Source organism: Mastigoproctus giganteus, chromosome 10, assembly GCF_048544385.1.
Source record: "Mastigoproctus giganteus isolate SK-2022 chromosome 10, ASM4854438v1, whole genome shotgun sequence".
Classification (NCBI taxonomy): Eukaryota; Metazoa; Arthropoda; class Arachnida; order Uropygi; family Thelyphonidae; genus Mastigoproctus; species Mastigoproctus giganteus.
In genome coordinates, this window is record NC_143584.1 from 16392121 (window position 1) to 16413510 (window position 21390).

At 35.9% G+C, this 21390-nt stretch overlaps 1 protein-coding gene across 1 annotated transcript in view; it reads left to right on the forward strand.

Moving 5' to 3' along the window:
* Positions 1 to 20332, forward strand: part of LOC150078802 (guanine nucleotide-binding protein G(s) subunit alpha) — a 244592-nt gene extending 224260 nt beyond the window's left edge. Inside the window, exons 10-11 of the mRNA XM_090384099.1 lie at positions 6400 to 6467; positions 19427 to 20332. Of these exons, the coding sequence (XP_090240225.1) occupies positions 6400 to 6467; positions 19427 to 19573 (215 nt within the window). The 3' untranslated portion in view covers positions 19574 to 20332. The remainder of the gene's footprint in view (positions 1 to 6399; positions 6468 to 19426) is intronic.
* Positions 20333 to 21390: the final 1058 nt, after the last annotated feature.

Sequence of the window (21390 nt, forward strand, 5' to 3'; positions counted from 1 at the left end):
ACTTGGCAACAATGACAATTTATTCTTGCTAGATGTTATCTCATTATATAGAAATAATATCTAATGTGAATGCACATTAGATGTTATTTGGGATATGTTAAATAACTCAATACCAATTAATTATACGAAGCTTCCTATTAAGGAAATTTTTCACTTAATTAAACTGTTAGTTGAGGCCAACTATATCACCTTTCGAGACAAAGCGTACAAACAAATTTTTGGTTTGCCAATGGTATTGAGTCTGAGCGGCTTAATATCGGAGCTCTATCTCTCAACAGTTGAGCATATACATTTGATGCCTTTTCCACCCTGTATCATATACTATGGGAGGTATTTAGACAATGTTCTAGTTATTACTGATAGTAGTACTATCGAAGACATTTTACATTCATTTAATAGTATTGATTCTCAAATTTACATTGGAAAGGGAGGATACGGATACAAAGTCATTAAATTTTCTAAATTTCACGCTTACTCGGGACTCAAATAAAGTCCAATTTAACTTCAAACACCGGTGTGCTTCTACATTATAACAGCTATCGCCCGTTCACCTACAAAAGATGATTATCTTTAATCAATTTCTAAATGCCTATAAATATTCAACGACGGAATCTGCTTCGGGCTCAGAAATACAAATATTAACCAGCAGATATTAACCCAAGGGGTTAATACAAATATTAACCCCTTGCTAAAATAAACCGAATTAGGGTACAAGCTAAGGATAGGATACAAAATACTACACCAACCAACAATAGTAATATCAAAAAATACTTTGTTTCTGTCCCATATGTTGAACAGTGGCACAAACAACATAACAGATTCTTTAAAGATACCAAATTTAAAATTGTGGTCAGGCCAATACGGAAATTACACACTATACTGAACAATTGCTCAGTCCTTTCCTCATTCACAACACAAATTAAAGACCTGGTATACAACATTTCTTGCGATGATTGTGACTCGTCTTACCAAGGTTTGACACGTTTTCCTTTGAATATTTCTGTTAATCAACATGAGGCCTCAGTTTGTGCTTCTCATTCAGCAGCATCGGAAGTAGCCTTTCACGCCATTAACGAAAAACATACTTTTTTATATAATGAGGCCAAAATACTTAGTGTCCAACGTAATTATACGCAACTATTAATTGCAGAAACCGTAGAAATTAAATTACATGGAAATTCTGTTAAAGTTCGCCAGCCATATCTGATCTCCGATTTGTGGGTATGCGCGAAGACAAATAATCCCTATTTAAGTTTCATGCTCATCCCTATTAGGTAATTTTCATTCCTGTGATCACAACATACAGTCGAAAAGCATTGTCAGCTTCAAGAAGGAATATCGTTTTGCAATTTTTTTTGTTAAATTCTTTTAATTGTGTTAAATTGATTTTTAATTATTTGTTACTCTAATGTAAGAAGGCACCTCCGTAGCCAGGTGGGAAGGAGCAGCAGTGCGTAGCACACGCTTCTTGATTAGACCGGGGTTCCATCCCGTCACCACCAAATACGGAGGATGCGGAAAGGTCAGGGAATGACCACCGCATATCCCGGAGCAATATGGCCTTAGTTGCTAATACTCCTAAAAACCAAATAACAAATAACAACAACATCTAATGTAAGTTTTTCGATTTTTTTCGTTTTAATTTCTGGAGAGTATCATACGGAAGTGTTCTACATACTATGTTGAGGTAAACTTCTCTTATTATTTTATAAATATTAATATAATTTAATAATGCTAAGTAAGGCAAATATTTCCAGATAATATAAAAAATCACAGAAAATAATGACTTAAATAAAACTTTAAGAACAGAAGAAACAAACATGAATTACAAGCAAAATATTATTAGTAACTCAGATAATGGACAGAAGGAATTAACGTGTCAAAATAATTTTACTTTGAAAATTGATCACGAAATCTTAAAAACAACATAGGTAATTTGAAATTAATTATTTAATTTTAAAAATAAAATGTCCTCCATTAACTTTGAGCCTAAACAACTCCTCTTATCAGTCAAAATGATCTTTAATGTCAAAGCATCTTTCTACACTTGCTTGTTTTGCAAGAACTGCGACACTTTAACTAGCTGATAAAGCTCTGGGTGACTAAACTGTTTTGCTTTCTAATATCCTGAGATGCTTGTTTTTGTTGGTACCCTTTTGATATCATCAGAATTGTTCAGATGAGCCATTAAGTCAAATTTCTTTGTCTCTACTATCTGTCTCTTTTTCATTTCTTTTTCAAATAACAGCTTTTCGATGTCATCCATGGTTTCATACGTTACAGTAATATATGCAATTTCATCTGAACTTTTTGTTTCAGGATTCTTTTCTGTAGACTGTTGCTGGCACAAGCTACCATAAATGTCACATAAATGTTCCTTAGCTTTCCACGTTTGGATATTATCTAGTAATATTTGGTACCTGGGGTCCAGATACATACAAGTTAGAAAAGTCTCACTTTTCTAGCTTGTATGTATGAGTAAATCCCACTTTGAGTGTGATCACTGTGATCACTGCCACCTAGTGGTTCCTTTATCTGCAGATTCTTAATGCATGAAGAATCACTACTGATAATCGGATAGAGTATTACTCCCTCTCGTTGCCACCTGAACATGCTGCTGTAGAAAACAATCATCCAATAAATCCACAAAAGCCTGCCGCCTCCGTAGCCAGGTGGGCAGGAGCAGCAGTGCATAGCACACGCTTCTTGATTAGACCGGGGTTCGAGCCCATGACCACCAAATACGGAGGATCCGGAGAGGTCAGGAAATGACCACCACATATCCCCGGAGCAATATGGCTTTAGTTGCTAATGCTCCTAAAAACCAAATAACAAACAAAAAAAACAACAACCACAAACGCCTTGCTAGGGTGTGAGTGACCAATCCACAAATTCCAGTCAGTATCTAGGAAATTAAAATCCCCCATAATAAGACACTCTGATTTACTGGCCCACTCTATTTCTCTGTACAGTTGTTTATTATACTCATCAGATTCATTAGGCCTATAACACACACCTACTCTCGTTTTTCCTTTCCCAGTGCTTATGTCACACCAAACAGACTCAACATTGCATTGTCCACCAACATCAATTGGATGCACTTCCTTAGATTTGATGTGTTTCTTAACTAACAGCATAACCCCTCCTCCCTTCCTGTCCTGTATATCCTTTCTGTACACATTGTACTCCCCAAATTCCAGTTCTGCACTATGTTGGGTTATCAATTCTGCACAATGTTGAGTTATCGGAGATGTGGTGTCTGTGTGACACCACATCTCTGATAACCCATCAATATCTGCCTTTGATGTCTTGACTAGCACTTCAAGCTCATCAAATTTATTAACTATACTCCTAGCATTGGTGTACATTCAGGTATACATGCACCTGTTTCTGCTCTTAGTTGCCCTAACAAAGCCTATGTATTTACTTGTTCCACTATGACTCCCAGCAGTCCTGGAAATCCCCATTGCCTTGCTTTCCAGGCTGCTTCTCAATTGCATTTCAATAGAAACAGTGCAAGAATCACTTTAACCTCTGCCAGCTTCTATTATCAATCTATTAGTTCGTGTATCCTCCGAAGCTAGCAGTTTTCCGACCCACCTAACTGCCTCAATAGCATCAGCAAATATTCTTGCACTCTTTCTATTTAAGTGTATCCCATCCCTGTAGAAGCAGTCTCTCCTGTTAACAAGCACTGACCAGGCTGAGAAAAATTCTACCCCTTGAGCCTTGCACAATCTCTCCAGGGCTGAATTGATCGACAAGGCTCTCATCATATACTACCTTCTATCGTGTCTGGGCAGAATTGCAGACACTTTCAAATTCAACCCTAACTCATGGCCTTTTTTCAACATTGACCTGTACTTGTTAAGTAATTCTGCTGGTCTCCTACTCTTAATATCATTAGTGCCAACATGTACAACAATATCACTCTTTGTGCCCTTAAAAGATTATATCTGCTGTCCCTAGCAGACATACCCTGGTCCTTTTTCACCTATCCTTTTTGCACAATAGAGTCACCGACAACAACTTGTTCCTTTGGGACCAGTGCATTCTGCCTTGGGGGTTGTCTCTGTGTTGCATGTTGTTCAAGTGCAAGCTCTGGCATTAATGTGGGCAGCTGAGAGCTTGATGGGCCCCTCAATTTAAATCCTTCAAGGGCATCCACCCTGTTCTTCAAGCTCTCATATAGGCCCATAACAACATGGAGTTCACACTTGATTTCCTCACACTCCTTACATCGTGCACACACAAAGACATTCCCCTTGTCAATATGATGCCCATTCCTGATATCTCCACAAACATCAAACAAGCAGTGCATTTCAAAAGGCTGTGATTCAGAGGAGTTCTGCCCCCCCCTCAGTTCTCACCTGAACCACAGCACTCCCATTAGTTTGAGCCTTTTGCTTTGCTGCATGGTCTGAGTCATGATTTCTATTCAATTTCAAATAAAATTCCAATACAAAATATAATTCTAAACTTATATCCCAATGCAGTTATAACACTATATATTTATGTATTTCTTGGGGTTTTTTTAGGAGCATTAGCAGCTAAGTCCATATTGCTCCGGGGATATGCGGTGGTCATTCCCTGACCTTTCCGCATCCTCCATATTTGGTGGTCATGGGCGCGAACCCCAGTCTAATCAAGAAGCGTGTGCTGCTCCTGCCCACCTGGCTACGGAGGTGCCTTTTATGTATTTCAGTTTCGAATATTATCTCTGAGTTATGTTATATGACTTTCTTATCTCCTGTCAAGTTATATGTATTAATTTATAATGTTACGTTTGTAAAAATTAGGTCGTTATATGTATTTAGTTAAAAAAGTACAATTTAATTGACAATGAAATTTAATAAGATTAGCAAATTTTACTGGTTAATTGATACTACTATACTCGCTATCTAGTTTTCCATTAAACCCTATGCTATTTAGTTCGGGGTATACATTGTATTGTATAACAGTGGCGGCAAGTTACGAACTGTAAACCTATGGACACAAGATATTAATTATTTCCAAAATTGCGCTATCTAGATTCAAAATAAACCACGGAGCTTGACTGGGTCTATAAGCTACTTATAGAAAATAATTTAATCTAACAATTAAGTCAATAAACTGGCTAAATATAACTAAAAAGTTAGCGTTTGTGGGAGCTGCAAAACTTGTTCAACACGTTGATTAGATACCCTTACCAATACTAAGTAATAACCTACAAAATCTCTATCTAAGTTCAAATTAAACTATAGTATTGTTACTAGGAATATAAAGCAACTCTAGAAAATAAATTATTATGCCAATTTATCAATAAAAAACCAAAAATTTAAGAAAACTTCTCTATTATCTGGAGCCATAAAAACTTCACCTGCTCACGTGTACTCTCCTACCCAGATTGCCTCACCATGAAGGGGTTTTTTTTTTTTTCAATAAAGATCCATACTAAGTACCTATTTGATTCATCAGCAATATCATCTGATTTGTTTTCTTCCTTGTATTCACATATATGAAAAATTCTGTCTTCATTTTTCATTCTGCTCTCTTAGCCAGTGCTTTCTCATATTCATCTTTTGCTGTTCTAACCTTTTATGTAGTGCTGTTGCAGACTTCAGTACTTTTCATAAATCTGTAACTTTCCCATGCCATCTGTTTCTGCTCTAAACAAAATAAAATTTAATTAAAACTAAACTAATATAAAGTAAAGAGCAGTGGATACATTAAGTTTTTTTTTTAATTCTTCTTTTAATAAAATAATTATTTTTTTTAATATGATTGAAGCTGATATGGTGCATTCCAATTTCTGGAATGCACCATATAGATTTTGTTAGATTAGAACATTTATTTTGACAATTAAAGTGTCCATTGGGGAAAAATTATGTTCATTCTACATGAAAATAAAAAAAAAATAATATGTTTACTATAATTTCATCAAAAAATTTATGAGAATGTATGTGCTATCCAATACAATGTTATATTTTTTATCTTTTTTGGAACTTTCCATTAGAACAATTTATTTGAGAACTTTTATTGATACTTTTGTTAATAAAATTATTCTATTATTCAAGGAATTTATTCAGTGAATCAGTATTTTGTGTGCGTGCGTGCATGCGTGACTACTGCAGGTTTTAAAAATATGAATCATCATTTTGTAATAGATATACAATAGTCATTTCTGCAGCTGCTCACATTGCACTGCTGTATTCTCATACTTTTACGAATTAGAGTAACTTTTTGCTTTATGGTGGCAACTTCCAAGCATTCATATGTAGTAGTAAGAACTGTTCTCTAATTTATATTTGTTTTTGTTCATTGTTGATTATTATCATTTTTTTTTTTTTTTTTTTGCTACATAAGCCATGAATGTTATATAAACATGCAGTATTAAAATATTTTTGGTGCTTTCTATAGCCGTTCTAGAGCCTAGTGAAGATCCTGAATTTATTAGAGCAAAATATTTCATCAGAGATGAATTTTTGGTAAGTTTGAAATTTAATCTAAATTCAGATATATTAACATTTAAATACTGGAACTTTTTTTTTTTTTTTTACCTAATTTAAATAAAATTGAAACTTCAGAATAATTAAGTTGGAAATATGTACATACATTTGGTATATGGTAAGATTTAAAAACAAATAAATAAGATTAAAGAAGATATGGTACAGAAAGTGAACTTTATGGCATTCACTCAAAAAAGCTTTTATAAAATATACAGGTATACTGATTGTGTAATACAAGGGCAACTCGAAAAGTTTGTGGCCTGACTATGAAAGGGTTATTACAGTGTTAAAAATTTCAGTACTTAATGTATAACACTTCAAATAGTAACCCACCAAATTTCATGCAGTTTCAAAAATGTCTTTTTTTGTAATTACAGGGCCTGAGGTCAACAGAGTTGTGTGATTGAGGAAAGATGGACAAAACCAGTCAATGTGCAGTCATCCAGTATTTTGGAAATAAAAGGACTGATGCCAAAGGCAATTCATGGGATGCAGTTACAACATTGGAGGGGGATGCAGCTTCCTATTTAATGGTTAAAAAGTGAGCAGCAGAATTTAAATGAGGGAGAGCCTGGAGCTTGACCCAGCATGAATGATCTAGTGACAGGTCATCAACTAGTTTTGTATATTGCCAACACCTTGGGCATCTTATCTGAATGCATGCACTACATAATAACAAAAGTTTAAAGGTGTCAGTGCAATGGGTCCCAAAGTTGTTGAGAGCACATCAAAAACACAAAGAGTTGCCAAGTTAAATGTGCATTTGCATCATCTTCAAGCAGATCCAGCAAATTTCCTTTGCAGGTTTATGACCATGGATGAGACTTGGGTCTATCACTTTCAGACACAGACAAAGGAGAAGTCCAAACAGTGGTAACACAGTTCTTCTCCTCATTCAAAGAAAGCCAAATTGATTCCTTCTGCTGGCAAGGTGATGGCATCAGTTTTTTGGGATGGTAGTGGAGTTTTGTTAGTGGATTATCTACAGACAGCCACAGCGGAATTTTACACAGACATTATGAGGCATTTGCATGAAAACTTCAAAGACAAACACTAAGGAAAACTCAGAAAAGCAGTTTCGTTCCATCAGGACAATGCACCTGCTCATAAGTCTGTCATTGTCCTAGGTGAATATGGGGGATAATCCAATATTTCAAAGCTACATGAGTGCAGCTTTGACATCTGGGACCATCCCCCATATTCACAGATATAGTACCTTTGGACTTTCACCTATTTTCTAATTTGAAAAAAAAAAAAAAAAACTGGCTGGCTGGCTGACGGATACACATCTGGAAGCCAAAGAGAAATCTTTCTTTGCAGCTGGAATCAATGCATTGCAGCATCAGTGGCAAAAGTGTATTGACTCCAAAGGGGAGGGGAGAATGTGTTGAAAACCAGACTCCTAAAATAAAAACACTTCATACTGAAGCCACAAGCTTTTCAAAAACTCATATTTCTCTCTCTATAACCTCAAAAAATTATAATGCAGAGGTTATATGATTAAATAGTAAAAAAGATGGCTTGACAAAAATTCACATACTACAAAATAATGCATTATTGTAGGAAAAAAAAAAAAAATGCAAAGCATTTATAATTGGTAAAAGACTGACTGAGTAATTAGTAAGAACTGCAGAACATTAAATCAAATAATAATAAAAAGAAAACTGTAAGGGGATGGTTTAGTTTTCCTTCTTTGTTCTGTATTGAGAAAGAAAGCAGAAAACAAATAAATCATAAGGTAATATACCAAATCTATTCGTCTAAGCTATCTGTTTGGATGTCAGATGGTCTCCAGAATTTGATACTAACAAAAAACATAAATTCTTGAATCCGAGGTCATTTATTTATAAAAGTTCTGTTGTGGCTGTTAAATGCTTGCATAGGGGGCATGCATGGTTGTTTTGCTGTTAGCAGACCATGACAGAAATGTGCGTTTTTTAGAATTTCCACAGAGCTGATGCTGTGAAGAAGTGTGCCAGAGCAGGTTTTTTTTTTTTTTTTTTTTCAATGATATATAGGAATTTTGCTAGCAGGGGCAAGGAGGTGATTATCCTGTTGTACAAGGCAATGGTGAAGCAACACCTTGAATACTGTGTACAGGTCTGGAGGCCTCATTTTAGGAAGGATGTAGAGTTGCTAGAATGAGTACAAGGAAGGGCAACAAGATTGTTGAGGGGAACAAAGGTAACACCTTTAAGCCTATCTTGGTAAGAACAAAGCTCTTGCCAAGATAGGCTTAAGTTCTGGAAATTGCAGCACCTCGAGACTAGGCACATAAGAGGTGATCTGATTGAGGTGTATAAGGCCTTGAACGGGTTGAGCAAGCTGAATGCTGATGGGATTCTTCCTCTTGTTCAGATTAAGAACCTGAGGGGGCATAGATTCAAACCGAGGAAAGACAGTTGTAGAATAGATGTGCGGAAATTTGCCTTTAGTCATTGGGTAGTTGATTGCTGGAACAGACTTCTGTCTCTTGCTGTGGGAGTTCGTAGATTATATAAATTTAAGGCTGAGCTGGATAAGCATTTGGAGTGAATAGATGAGTATAATGGAAGGTTTTTTTTTTTTTTTTTGGCTGATGCTGCATAAGCTTGTTTTCTTGCATCGTATGCCTCTGCTAATACTAATGCTAATGTGCCACAGAATCAAAAGCCTTCTTAAGATCCAAGTATATGATATCAAAATTATTCTTTGCATCCAGTTCCTTTGTGACCACATCATATTCAAATTGGTTAGACAAGACTTCCCCTTAACAAACCTATGCTGTGTCTGAGCTATAATTGAAGTCTTGTCTAAATGATCCTGCAGTGCTTCTTTAACCAGTGCCTCCATCAATTTCCCTGGAACAGAAGTTAAACTAACAGGTCTCTAATTACTTGTATCGCCCTTTGAGCCTCCTTTGTGAATTGGGGTAACATTTGCACATTTCCAGTCCATGGGTACCTCCCCGAGTTCAAGGAAGTTCTCATAATTATGGCTAAGGGTTTGCTTACTTCCTTTGCTGCTTCCTTTAGTATAACTGGATAGATCCATCCACCCCAGGTGCCTTTCTTATTTTTATCTTCAACAATTTCTCCTAGTAGTTGTTCAGTTATTACAAAATCATCTATATCACTGCCAGAGTTTAATTCACTTCTGGCATTCTCCTCCCTGAATAACTCCTCATGTGTGTATGTAGATGCAAAATACTCATTTAGTTTGTTAGCTACCTGAGCAGGATCATCAACAGTTGAATCATCGATATCAAATGGACCAATCTGATTCATCCCCTTCCTTCTAGAGTTCCCTCTAGAGTAAAAAAAACTCTTTGCTGTTTTTCTTTTCATCCTTTTCCAAAGATTTCTTGTAATCTGCCTTTGCCTGCCTAACCTCCTTTGTGACTTGGTTACAGACCAGCTTATATCTATCATAGGCTGTTAATTTATATGTATCCCATGCATTTTTCTTCTCTGCCACATGTCTCATTAATTCATCTGACATCCATGTTATTTTATATTACTCTGAATTTAAATATAAATGTTATGAAGTACTGGAGGACTCTGATAATGCTACTGATGGTCAATTTTCCTACAGTAATAATAGGATAAGGTAGATTTATTATTATGCAATTTGTGAAAAAAAAGAGAAATTAACCTGCATCAATCATAAAACTGATGTTAGGAATTTTATCATTCTGTATATTTTTGGGAGAGTAAAACAGTATAAACTGGAGTATGCTGCCAGTCACCTCATGTTCTGTTTACAAATTTATCTCCTTTCTTAGTCAAAATTATATTACCATTAATTAATTACTCAAATTTAGAAGCATTAATACAGCACAGGCCCATCAAATTATTACTAGTGTATAACAGAATAATGATGTTTGGCCTCATTTGATGTAACTTATGTACAAACATGGGTACATAAATTACATCAAATAAGTTGAAGAATGGCAAAGTTTGACTTTGCCATTCTTCAACTATGTGAGTCTTTTTGACTGTAAATGTGTTCTTATATTTTGGAGACATCACTTTACACTGCTAATATCATTAAAATCATTTATATTTTCGTACAGGCCAGACATTTTACAAGAGGAGGGGGTTCAAAAAAGATTTATATTCACCCAGAAGTAGGTGGCAGTGATTGCTGGAACAAGTTTCCATCTGTTGTGAAGTTGATAGTTTAAATAAATTCAAGGAAGAAGTGGACAAACTTTTGGAGCAAATGGATGGGTGGGTGAAATGGGATTTTTTTTTTTTTTTCCCTTTTGGCTAATGCTGTATAAGCTTGCTTTCTTGAATCATATACCTGTTAATGCTAAGTAGTTGTGATAGAAAGATGAAAATTTTTTTGTTTGATACTTTGAAATCTCTATAGCAATCACAAATTTTTGTTTTGATCTGACAGTTCACACAAAATTGTCAAATCAAAACAGTTTTGTTTCAATAATCAAACAAATTTTGCATCACTGAATGAAGTGAAGTGTTACAATAGATAAAGTAGAATACAGATCAGTGGTTGAGGTCCTCCTTCTGCAGGGGAAAACACACAACAGTCATCAAGGGGGAGGGGTCAGAATGAAGAAATGGTCACTGTTTATGGAGAAGACTGTTATTGATTACAGTGTTGTTGCACTGTAATCACTTGCACTGTAATATAGGCATTGGTGTCTGACGTAGCCGAGTGGTCAGGAACGTGAGTGCAATTGCATGCACTCTTTGAGTGGACCGAGGTTCAAGCCCGTGACTGCTAAATACGATTAACATTTGTATTGATGATTTATTGTAAACTGTGACTTGTTCCTGTTTATACTCGGGTATGACCACCAGGTCGTACCCGAGTATAAACAAATCTTATGGTTGAGATGCCGCAGATCAGAGTTGCTGTTTCAACACAACCACAGATGCTCGATGGGATTGATGTCTGTGGAATTTAGAGGCCAGGGCAATACCTGGAAATTTTCCTCATGTTCCCCAAAACAGTCTTGAACAATCTGGGTGGTGTGGCATGGTGCATCATCCTGCTGAAAGATTTCACTGCCAGAGGGGAAGACCATTGCCATAAAAGGGTGTACCTGTTCAGCAATGATGTTTAGGTAGGTGGTAGCCATCAGAGTGCCTGGCACATGGATGACTGGACCCAGGGTATCCCAGCAGAACATCGCCCAAAGCATGACACCGCTGTCACCAGCTTGTTTTCGTCCCACGGTGCATCCAGGCACCATCACTTCCCCAGGTAAATGACACACACATACCCAGCTGTCCACACGGTGCAACAGGAAATGTGATTCATCGGACCAGACGACCTTCTTCCAATCACTCAAGGTCCAGTTTCATTGCTCGAGTGCCCATTGTAGGTGCTGTTGCTGGTGAACCGTGGTTAGCATGGGCACTCAGAGCAGTCTGTGGCTACGCAGCCCCATTTTCAGCAGGGTTCAATGTACTGTTGTTGTAACACATTACTTCTGCCACCAGTATTTCAATTACTGGTGAGTTGTGCCACAGTCACCCTTCTGTTTCCACATATCATCCGGGAGAGCCTCTGCTCACCTCAAGCATCAGTGAGCCGTGGTCATCCAACACCTCCCTGGCGATTTGTGGGTTTTCCCTCCTCGGACCACTTTCGGTAGGTACTAACAATGGCCGACCATGAGCACTCCACCAACTGTGCCATTTCGGATATGCTCTGATCCAGTCATCTGGTCATTACAATTTGCCCTTTGTCAAACTCGCTTAAGTCCGCTCCCTTTCCCATCTGAAGAATAAGAGTAACACTGATTAATGGAGCTCAGTATCAGGTGTTTTTTATACCATGTCTCGACCCGCGCACGCTCCGTAGTTCACCTGCATTTGCTTTGATTTGCATAATGACTCGTTGGTCATAATGTTTTTGCTCATCGGTGTATGTGGCCTGAATAGACAAGTAAGTCTGAATGTCTTGTTAAGTGGTTTCACCTTTACCACTCACTGTTGGGAATTCATGGGCTGGTAACTCAACTATGGGATAAAGTTTTTGAATCATCTTGATGACTTATCTATATAAATATGTCACAGAGAGCATCTTCTTATTTTGACACTGTCTCCTATTGGAGGTTGGCGACCACCACTCTGTACTTCCCTCTGTCTTGGTCAAGATGAAAAAGATCCTCGGCTGTATCTGCCAGTCCAGTTGCAGATGTTTTTCAGCCAAGAAAATTTCCTCCTCCTCACTCCTCTCTTTTCCTCTATTATTACTTGAAGCAATTTATATTTCACATTTCAAGGATGTATCCCAAGTAGGCAGTTTTCCTTCTCTTCACTAAGCTCAACATTGACGTTTTCTTCCTGCTCTTTTCAAGACTTCAATTTTGATGATTCTGTCTATCCAAGATATTTTTAGCATGCATCTCTAGATCCACATTTCGAAGGCCTCGAATTAGAGAGATTTAAAAATTAAAAATTTTTAAATCTCTCTAATTTTCAATTTTTTTTATTTTCCATGTTTCATCTATGTTATTAGGGTTAGTGTAAGCACTATGAGTGGAAAACGGAAGTGTGTTGTGTCTTTAGATATGAAGTTGAATGCAATCAAATGCTTGGATCAAGGAGAAACAATAAAAAAGTGGCTAATGACTTAGGTGTTGGTGAAGTGACTGGAGGAGAAAGAGAGTGGAAATTGAAAAATGGTGTTCATGAAGAGCATCTGTATGTGATAGTGAAAATTTGAATAGAAAAACAATGAAGAAAGGAGAATTTGAACAAACTTTTGAAACTCTTTTTTTTGTGGTTCACACAGATGAGAGACAGAAGAAGCCCAATTTCTGGACTGATTTTACAGGCTAAGGGCTTAAAATTTCATAAGCATTTTAATGAAAGGGAAGAACAAAATACCACATCACTGGGGAAAAATTAACAGCTAGTATGGAAGAAATAGTAACATTTACTGCTAAATTAGCAAAAATTATTCAAGAAGAAAATTTGAATTTGGATCAAATTTACAATTGTGATGAAATGGGCCTGAATTATAAAATGCTCCCATCCAAAACACTTGCATCTAGAAAAGAAAAGAAAAATCAGCTGCTGGTTGTAAATGAAACAAGGAGAAAATGATGGTACTGGCATGTTCAAATTCATTGGGGGAGGGCATAAGCTTAAACTAATTTTCATTGGAAAGTCAAAGAACCCCCGAGCTTTAAAAATGTAAAATGTTAACTACATAAATCAAAAAAATGCATGGATGGATTTAAGTTTTTTTAAAACATGGTTTCGTGAAGAATTTGTCCCTATCACAAAAAATATTTGAGTGAAAAGAAACTTCCCCATAAAGCACTTTTAATTTTAGACAATGCTCCATCCCATCCAGACAAAAGTGAACTATTTTATGGTAACATCAGAGCTTTGTTTTTGCTACCTAATGTGACATCCCTTATCAACCTCTAGATCAAAGTGTTTTGGAGACTTTGAAATGCAACCATAAACAACATCTCTTAAAACATCTACTTCAAAATCTTAAAACAGGGACCAGTGTCATTGAGAATCTTAAAAAAATAAACATCAAGGATATTATTTACAGGTTAGCAGAAGCATGGAACGATGTTAAAACATCTACTCTTATTAAATCCTGGAAAAATATTTTATGCTCCCAAAATGAAGCCAATGAGAACACGATGGCAAATGAAGATAAAGTGAGGAAACCCTTTTAGAACTAGCCAATAACCTTCCTGTTTTGTATACTTACTACAGAAGATATTAAAGAGTGGATGAACAGCTGGAAATGACTAATGACATGATCGTAAAGCTTGTTGACAAACAAAAAAATTAAAGTGATGATGATGATGATGAAGAGTGCACAGAAAATACAAAAAAAAAAAATGGCACGCACACAGAAGGCCTAAATGCTATTGAGTCAGCTTTATGTTATATCGTACAGCAGGAGGATACCACACCTGCCGATGTTTTGTTACTTAGGCACCTGAAAAATATGGGGATGCCAGGTGGGTAGGAGCAGCAGTGCATAGCACACGCTTCTTGATTAGACCATTGTTATACGATACAGTGTATACCCCGAACTAAATAGCACAGGGTTTAACGGAAAACTAGATAGCGAGTATAGTAGTATCAATTAATCAGTAAAATTTACTAATCTTATTAAATTTCATTGTCAATTAAATTGTACTTTTTTAACTAAATACATATAACGACCTAGTTTTTACAAATGTAACATTATAAATTAATACATATAACTTGACAGGAGATAAGAAAGTCATATAACATAACTCAGAGATAATATTCAAAACTGAAATACATAAAAGGCACCTCCGTAGCCAGGTGGGCAGGAGCAGCAGTGTGTAGCACACGCTTCTTGATTAGACTGGGGTTCGAGCCCATGACCACCAAATACGGAGGATGCGGAAAGGTCAGGGAATGACCACCGCATATCCCTGGAGCAATATGGCCTTAGTTGCTAATGTTCCTAAAAACCAAATAACAACAACAAAATATGGCAGCTGAAAAGCCAGGAGCTTTCTATGAAACAGAAACCCGTTAAGGAATTTTTTATATGATATTAAGGTGTAGTGCTAATGACTGTAAGTGTAGATTTATCTTGTCTATGACTTTTAATTTTTATACATGTACTATTATATTTTTTATTTATTTAAAAATTTTTTTTTATTTTTATAATAAAACAGTTGTAAATAAAATTAAGTGTTTTATCGTATAATGTAAAAGGCATTATGCTCAATAAGTAGGTATAATCTGGAAATGAGTGTACGACATCTCAGTAATGTATTCAAATCCAGTTTATATAATAATAATTTACCAAACCTTCCATGTTATCAGAGTTTTTGATTATCCGAGGTTACCTCGGGCCACATTGCCTTGGATAATCAGGACTCTACTGTAATAAAATTTCAGCAGTCTATCCAGACATTAATTTAACTTAGATGAATTTTGGAGACAGGCTGTGTTTTGTTTTTTTCCGAAATGAGAACTTAGATGTTAATGGGATCTAATTCTCCTGTAAGTTGCTTCAACATAAAGTTAATCTTAGTTACTGTGAAGCAATGAGCAAGATGGAGAAATATTAAATTCCTGAAAAAGCCAGGATCTGGACAGGGTAATGAAACATTGGTCATATTTCCAAATCCATATCCAGGATTTTATAACAGTATACATCTCTAACTTTAGAGGCTACAGCTTCTAGTCAAACAAGATGCAAGAAAATGTATAACTGTATAGATTTTAAAATGATCTTCACATTTTTAATTTTTTTTTTTTTTTTCATCTATAATTTTCACTATAAAAATTTTATTAAAAAGTATAACCATGAAACAATTGGTCACTTCCATTTTAAGCTTATAAACCATTAATCAGTAAAAATTCATACTAATATATATGCTTATATTAATATGTTTTTCAACTAGATAAATAATATTTGAGACAAGAAACCATTTTATATAATAACTAAACATAAAAGAAAGAATGCTTGATTCCTGCAGTAGTAGTAACAGCAGCAGCAGCCATTCAGCAAGAATTCTGAGGTAGCTGTGCAGAAATGATAATTTTCACTTATGTTGCAACCTAGTTTTTTGAAATTAGTAAGCGTGTTATTGACAATCTTTTCATAATCCTTTATTTATGAATGCCTGAAACGTTTTTTAACAATACTATTGAGTACTCATTTTTTCTTTCTTAATTTTTACTTCTCTTTGAAAACATAGCATTTGTGAAATTGTGAAAGTGGTGTCAGTATCACTTGCTTAGAGCAACAAGTGGCTTATTGATGACATATTTTGCTTCCAGGTATGAGATTAGTCCCTTTTCTTGCCACATTTTTCTAATCCATTGATCGGCTTTAGCCATGATATTCCATATGCACAGAAAGAAAGGGAACTTTGTGTACTCTAACTGTTGTCCAAGAAGTATGGTTTAGCTCCTTCATTATTGCACAACAGTGTAACAATCCAATGTGTGGTCTCTGGGTTCACTCCACAACTTCAGTACACCAAATGCAAGTGATTTTCATCTTACATTTACCAGTTGTTCTTGTGTATACTCCGGCATGACCACTAAGTCAGAAGAGCCTACACAGTCCACTCAAAGTATGTATGCTTCTGCACTTACACCTCGGATGGAAGACATAATGTGTAGCCCGATGGTCTTGATCATTGGTTATAACACTAAAATAAGCACGATGTGCTTTCTTTTAAAAGTTAGTGATTCTCTGTCTTTGATTTTGTGGTAAAACTTCTGCAGGTTTAGTAGAAGGAATTGGTTGTTGATACACCAAAAATGCAATATTATGTCTGGGTCATGAATTGTCATTTGTCCAGCCAAATTACAGGCCTCAATACAATTGTCTAACATGGATAGGCATAAATTTTGCTCTGCATTGTATAATGCTGATGAGGATTTCCTGTGGGAATAGAACATTGTCAGCTTTTGAGAGAGAGAGACAGTCATGATTTTTTATTAAAAAATAAAGTGTAAAGATGGCAACAAAAAGCAGTATTGAAGAGGAGCCACCTTTGGGCTCATTTGGTATAATAACCTTAATGAAGGATAACACTGGACCTATGATTAGAAAGAATTGTTTAAGTAAAGAAAAAAAGGCATTAATGAAAACTGAGTCAAAAATAGCAGTAGGTCCAGACCAACAATGTTATGGTTCATTTCCTGATTATAGTAGTTGATAATGCTAATTATTAAGTTATCTGAACATGTTATGATAGACTGTTTTTCCCATTCTGTATTGGTATGGGTTGGTTTGTCACTGATGAGTTGGGTAGATCAGAGGTGATGCATGTATTTTTTGGACTGGCTAGCATGTTTAAATTTAAATTTAAATAATCTGTTTTTATTTGATATTACAATAAGGCATATATCTGTGGACTGGAGATGTTTCTTTATTTTTCCCTCAAGCTTAAAATTGTATAAAAAATCTACAGTGACGGACAAAAAAAAAACTGCATCACTTGTAAATTTTGCAAATAATGTGTTTTGCCCTGCATTGTGTGTTGCAGAAATGTTCAAAATGCATTTGTTAGATGGGATATATATCTGTGAATGAATCCAGTAAGAAGACTCCACCTGATATGAATTGCCATAAATATCTTCCCAAAGAGTAAAATGCATAATTAATGAAAATATGAGAAACCATGCAAATGGCAATTGTGACAACCAAACATACATTTTATTGCATTTATGTGTACAAACTGTAATGACATTAAGTAATAGGATTATGTAGTGTAAATCACCAAAATAAGTCCTCAATATTTTGTTGTTCCTCCTTGAGCTGCAATTACAGCCTTGCAACGATCTGACATAAAGTTAATCAACTTTTGGATATACAGTTGCCCAATTTCGTTGTACCACACCCTTACAATGGTCTCCTGCAGCTGAATCTTACTTGTTGGCTTCTTCTGACCAATTTTAGACGACATTATGTACCAGCAATTTTCAATAGGGTTCAAATCTGGATTGTTGCCAGGCCAATCCAACACTGTAATGCCAGCATTTCTGAGGTATGACTGCACGTTAAAGGAGAAAAATGAGGGAAAACATTGGTGTAACTATGTTTTAAGCTTTGTGAGACAAGAAGACAAGCTCATCATTAAATCTAAATAGCATAAAACTTATCAATTTTGCTGTGTGGCAAGGTACTGAGTCCTGTTGAAAAATGCAGTTTTGGACGTCTGTGTGGTGGTCCCTAATAACGGGTTTCAGGCACTCCTCCAAGATAGCATTGTAGGTTTCTGCATTCACCATTCCGTTAATAAACTTAAGTCGCCCCACCCTTTTGCTTGTTATGCATCCCCAGACCATCTGCTGATCCGGCAGTGAACGTTACAGTCGGTGTTATGCAGTCAGGATGGTATGCCTCTGATTTTCGTCTTCTGACATATCGCTTCCCATCCGAGCCATGCAGGTTGAATTTTGATTCATCAGAAAAGATGGCGGTCCCATTGCTCTTTTGTCCGTGAAACATGCATTTTTGCCCAAACAAGTCGCTTCTTCCTCATTTGTTGGGTCAACAAAGGCTTCTTCTTGGGCCGATAGGCATGCAGACCACATTCTGAAAGCCGTCTTTGGATAGTTTGTGCACTTGTTTCAACACCAGAGGCCATCTCAAAGTCCAGTTTTAGATCAGGAGCACTAGCATGGCAATTATGAAGGCATAGCATTTCAAATATCGATCTTAGGAAGTAGAGTAGTCACTCTCTTACAGCCTGATCCAGGTCTTTCCTTCACATGACTAGTTTCACACTTTAATTTTAGCACCCAGGATACTGTTGACTGGTGGCAGCCTATTTTATCAGTGATAGCACATGTAGAAAGCCCTTCCTGGGACAGAGCAACAGCTACACTTTTTTTTTTTTCTTGGTGTCAACTGAACATATGAAGCCATGCTTACATCTCTGCAAAACAGGATACTAATGAGCGTGTATACCCTTCCAACACCATATTTATAGAAATGGCTGATGCAATACTTTTGCTTTGCACCAAAAAAAAATGACTGTAATCAAACAATATAATATACGTTTCACTACAAATGTTACTCTTTTTAAGGTGATGCAATTTTTTTGTCTGCCACTGTATACAGTATATCATTTATTTAGTCTTCTAGCAGATTTTATAAAGTTTTAAATTTTTTAACAATTAATAGTAATCTTTAGTTATAATGATACAAAAGATACATATAATAATCATTTATGTTAATGTAGCCTAGTTTTGTAATTTACAGATTGTAATAATAAAGTGAAGCTAATTTTTATAATAGCTTATTTTAAATTTTTCAGAATGAAATGATATATTTTCTTGCTCTCTGTATCTTTTTTTTTAACATTAAAGATATTATTTGAAGTATGATATAAGCCTTTTTGAGTTAATATTGTTCAACCATTATTAATTTTATATCATCATCAGCTATAATTCATTTTAAATATTAGCAGTATTTCCTAAAAACTGTTTTTTTTACAGCGTATAAGTACAGCCAGTGGAGATGGCAAACACTACTGTTACCCTCATTTCACTTGTGCTGTGGATACAGAGAACATTCGACGAGTGTTTAATGACTGCAGGGACATCATTCAGAGGATGCATCTTCGTCAATATGAGCTCTTGTGATGGTTACAGCAGTTGGGATTACTGCATTGGTTGTCACATGACCATGGCTCTGACCAGGACCTCTGGACCTTTGATCCTACCATACCACAATATCCGTGGCATGGGCAGGCATCAGAAGAAGTATCCCACTGCCCCTTGGGATTGCCAAACCATCCCTTGCAGTCATGTCCTGTGGTTGTCCGGTCTGAGATACAAGGCCCTGTTTTAACCTTGCTTCTAGTGTGGACATTGTTACCCTGCCATGGTAGAGTGTTGCCCAGTGAACATTGTCTCTTGCTGTCTGTGAGTGTCATCACAATGTTTAATGTACCCAAGTGGAGGTCTCAGAGACTGGAGGAAGTTGTGGCCAGCAAAGAGAGCATGCCAATCCCTTGCTCCCCTTAAAGCTGCCACTTAACGCACAGAATGCTGCCTCCATCACACACACACACATACATACATACACACAGTGCACTCACACAAGTGGAGCAAGTCTGAAAAATAAAATTTCTGTGGCAGCAACTTCTCCATTTCTGTAGTTAAATCACTTCCATAGGGAATGATCTGTGACAGCTACCTTTACTGTCACAACTGGCAGCTTTTTGCTGGTGCTTCCAGCGTTGACTACAGTAGCAGCTGAGATGTGCTCCTGTCCCAAATGTTTCCATCCTGTGACAGCTGTTTTTGTAGTATTATTATAACCAGCTGTAGAATGAGTTGCAAAAGGAACTTGACATACAGGAGTTATTAAATGTTATTATTTTAAATTTAGATAAAATTCCGACCAGGTTACCTAATTTGCACAATAGTAGTATTTTCACATACAGTTGTATATAGTTTCCTGTTGCATTTATTTAATTGGAAAACTTCTTGTAAGATGATAATTATGATGCTTGATGCATGATTCTTTTATATGGTGCTCACTTTTCTTTCCTCCTCATTATTTTTTGGCAGTTTTTTTTTTATAATTTTTTTTTTTTTTATTTGTTCCCTACCATTATTCTACAGCTGGTAATGTTTTCAAGAAGTTAATTTTACTACTGGGTAGTCTGAATATGTTTCTAAAGCAGTATTTACTGTTCAGAGCAAAATATATATACTAATAAATGCAGTTTAAATTATCAAAAAAATAAAGTTTATTATTAATTTTGTGTGCTAATGAATCACAAAAAGAAAATGGTTCCTGTAATTAATTGAGGTTGCAATATATATTACAATAGAAATTTTTGTACACTACTCTTTTTAGTTTCATGAAGTTAAAATTTATCTTTTCAAAATAGGGAATTGCTAATTAACTTTAAATCACTGCATTGATGTTTTTTTTTAGATACTTTTGCTAATTCTGCAGTGTGCTTGGAAAAATGCACACTAAATCAAAATGAACAATCTGCATGAGTATTAAAATGGTATTAGAGCAGATAAGTATAGTAATAGTAATAATAAGAAAATTCTTCAGTAAAGATTGCACATTTATTGGATAGGCCCGTCATGCTGTAAATCCCAAAATGTACATAAGATTAAAACCAAAATGTACATATGCTATCTTTAAGCTTTATGAAACAGAATAACATCTTTGGTTTTACTTCATTTGGGCTGTGCCAAGTGAAATATTCACTTACCCTCATTTGTTTAATTACTGAAGTTAGCTGGGAAGCAGTGTTATTTGAGCTAGTCATAAAGGTTGCTGATAATGTATGTTTTGTATAGATTTGCATTTGTATAACTGTACATCCTTATTGAGTTTTATTCCATTAACTACATTAGAATAAAACCTCAGATGTCACAGGTGGCACACCTTAGTAAATATGTAATGTGTACTGTCTCTCACATAAACACAC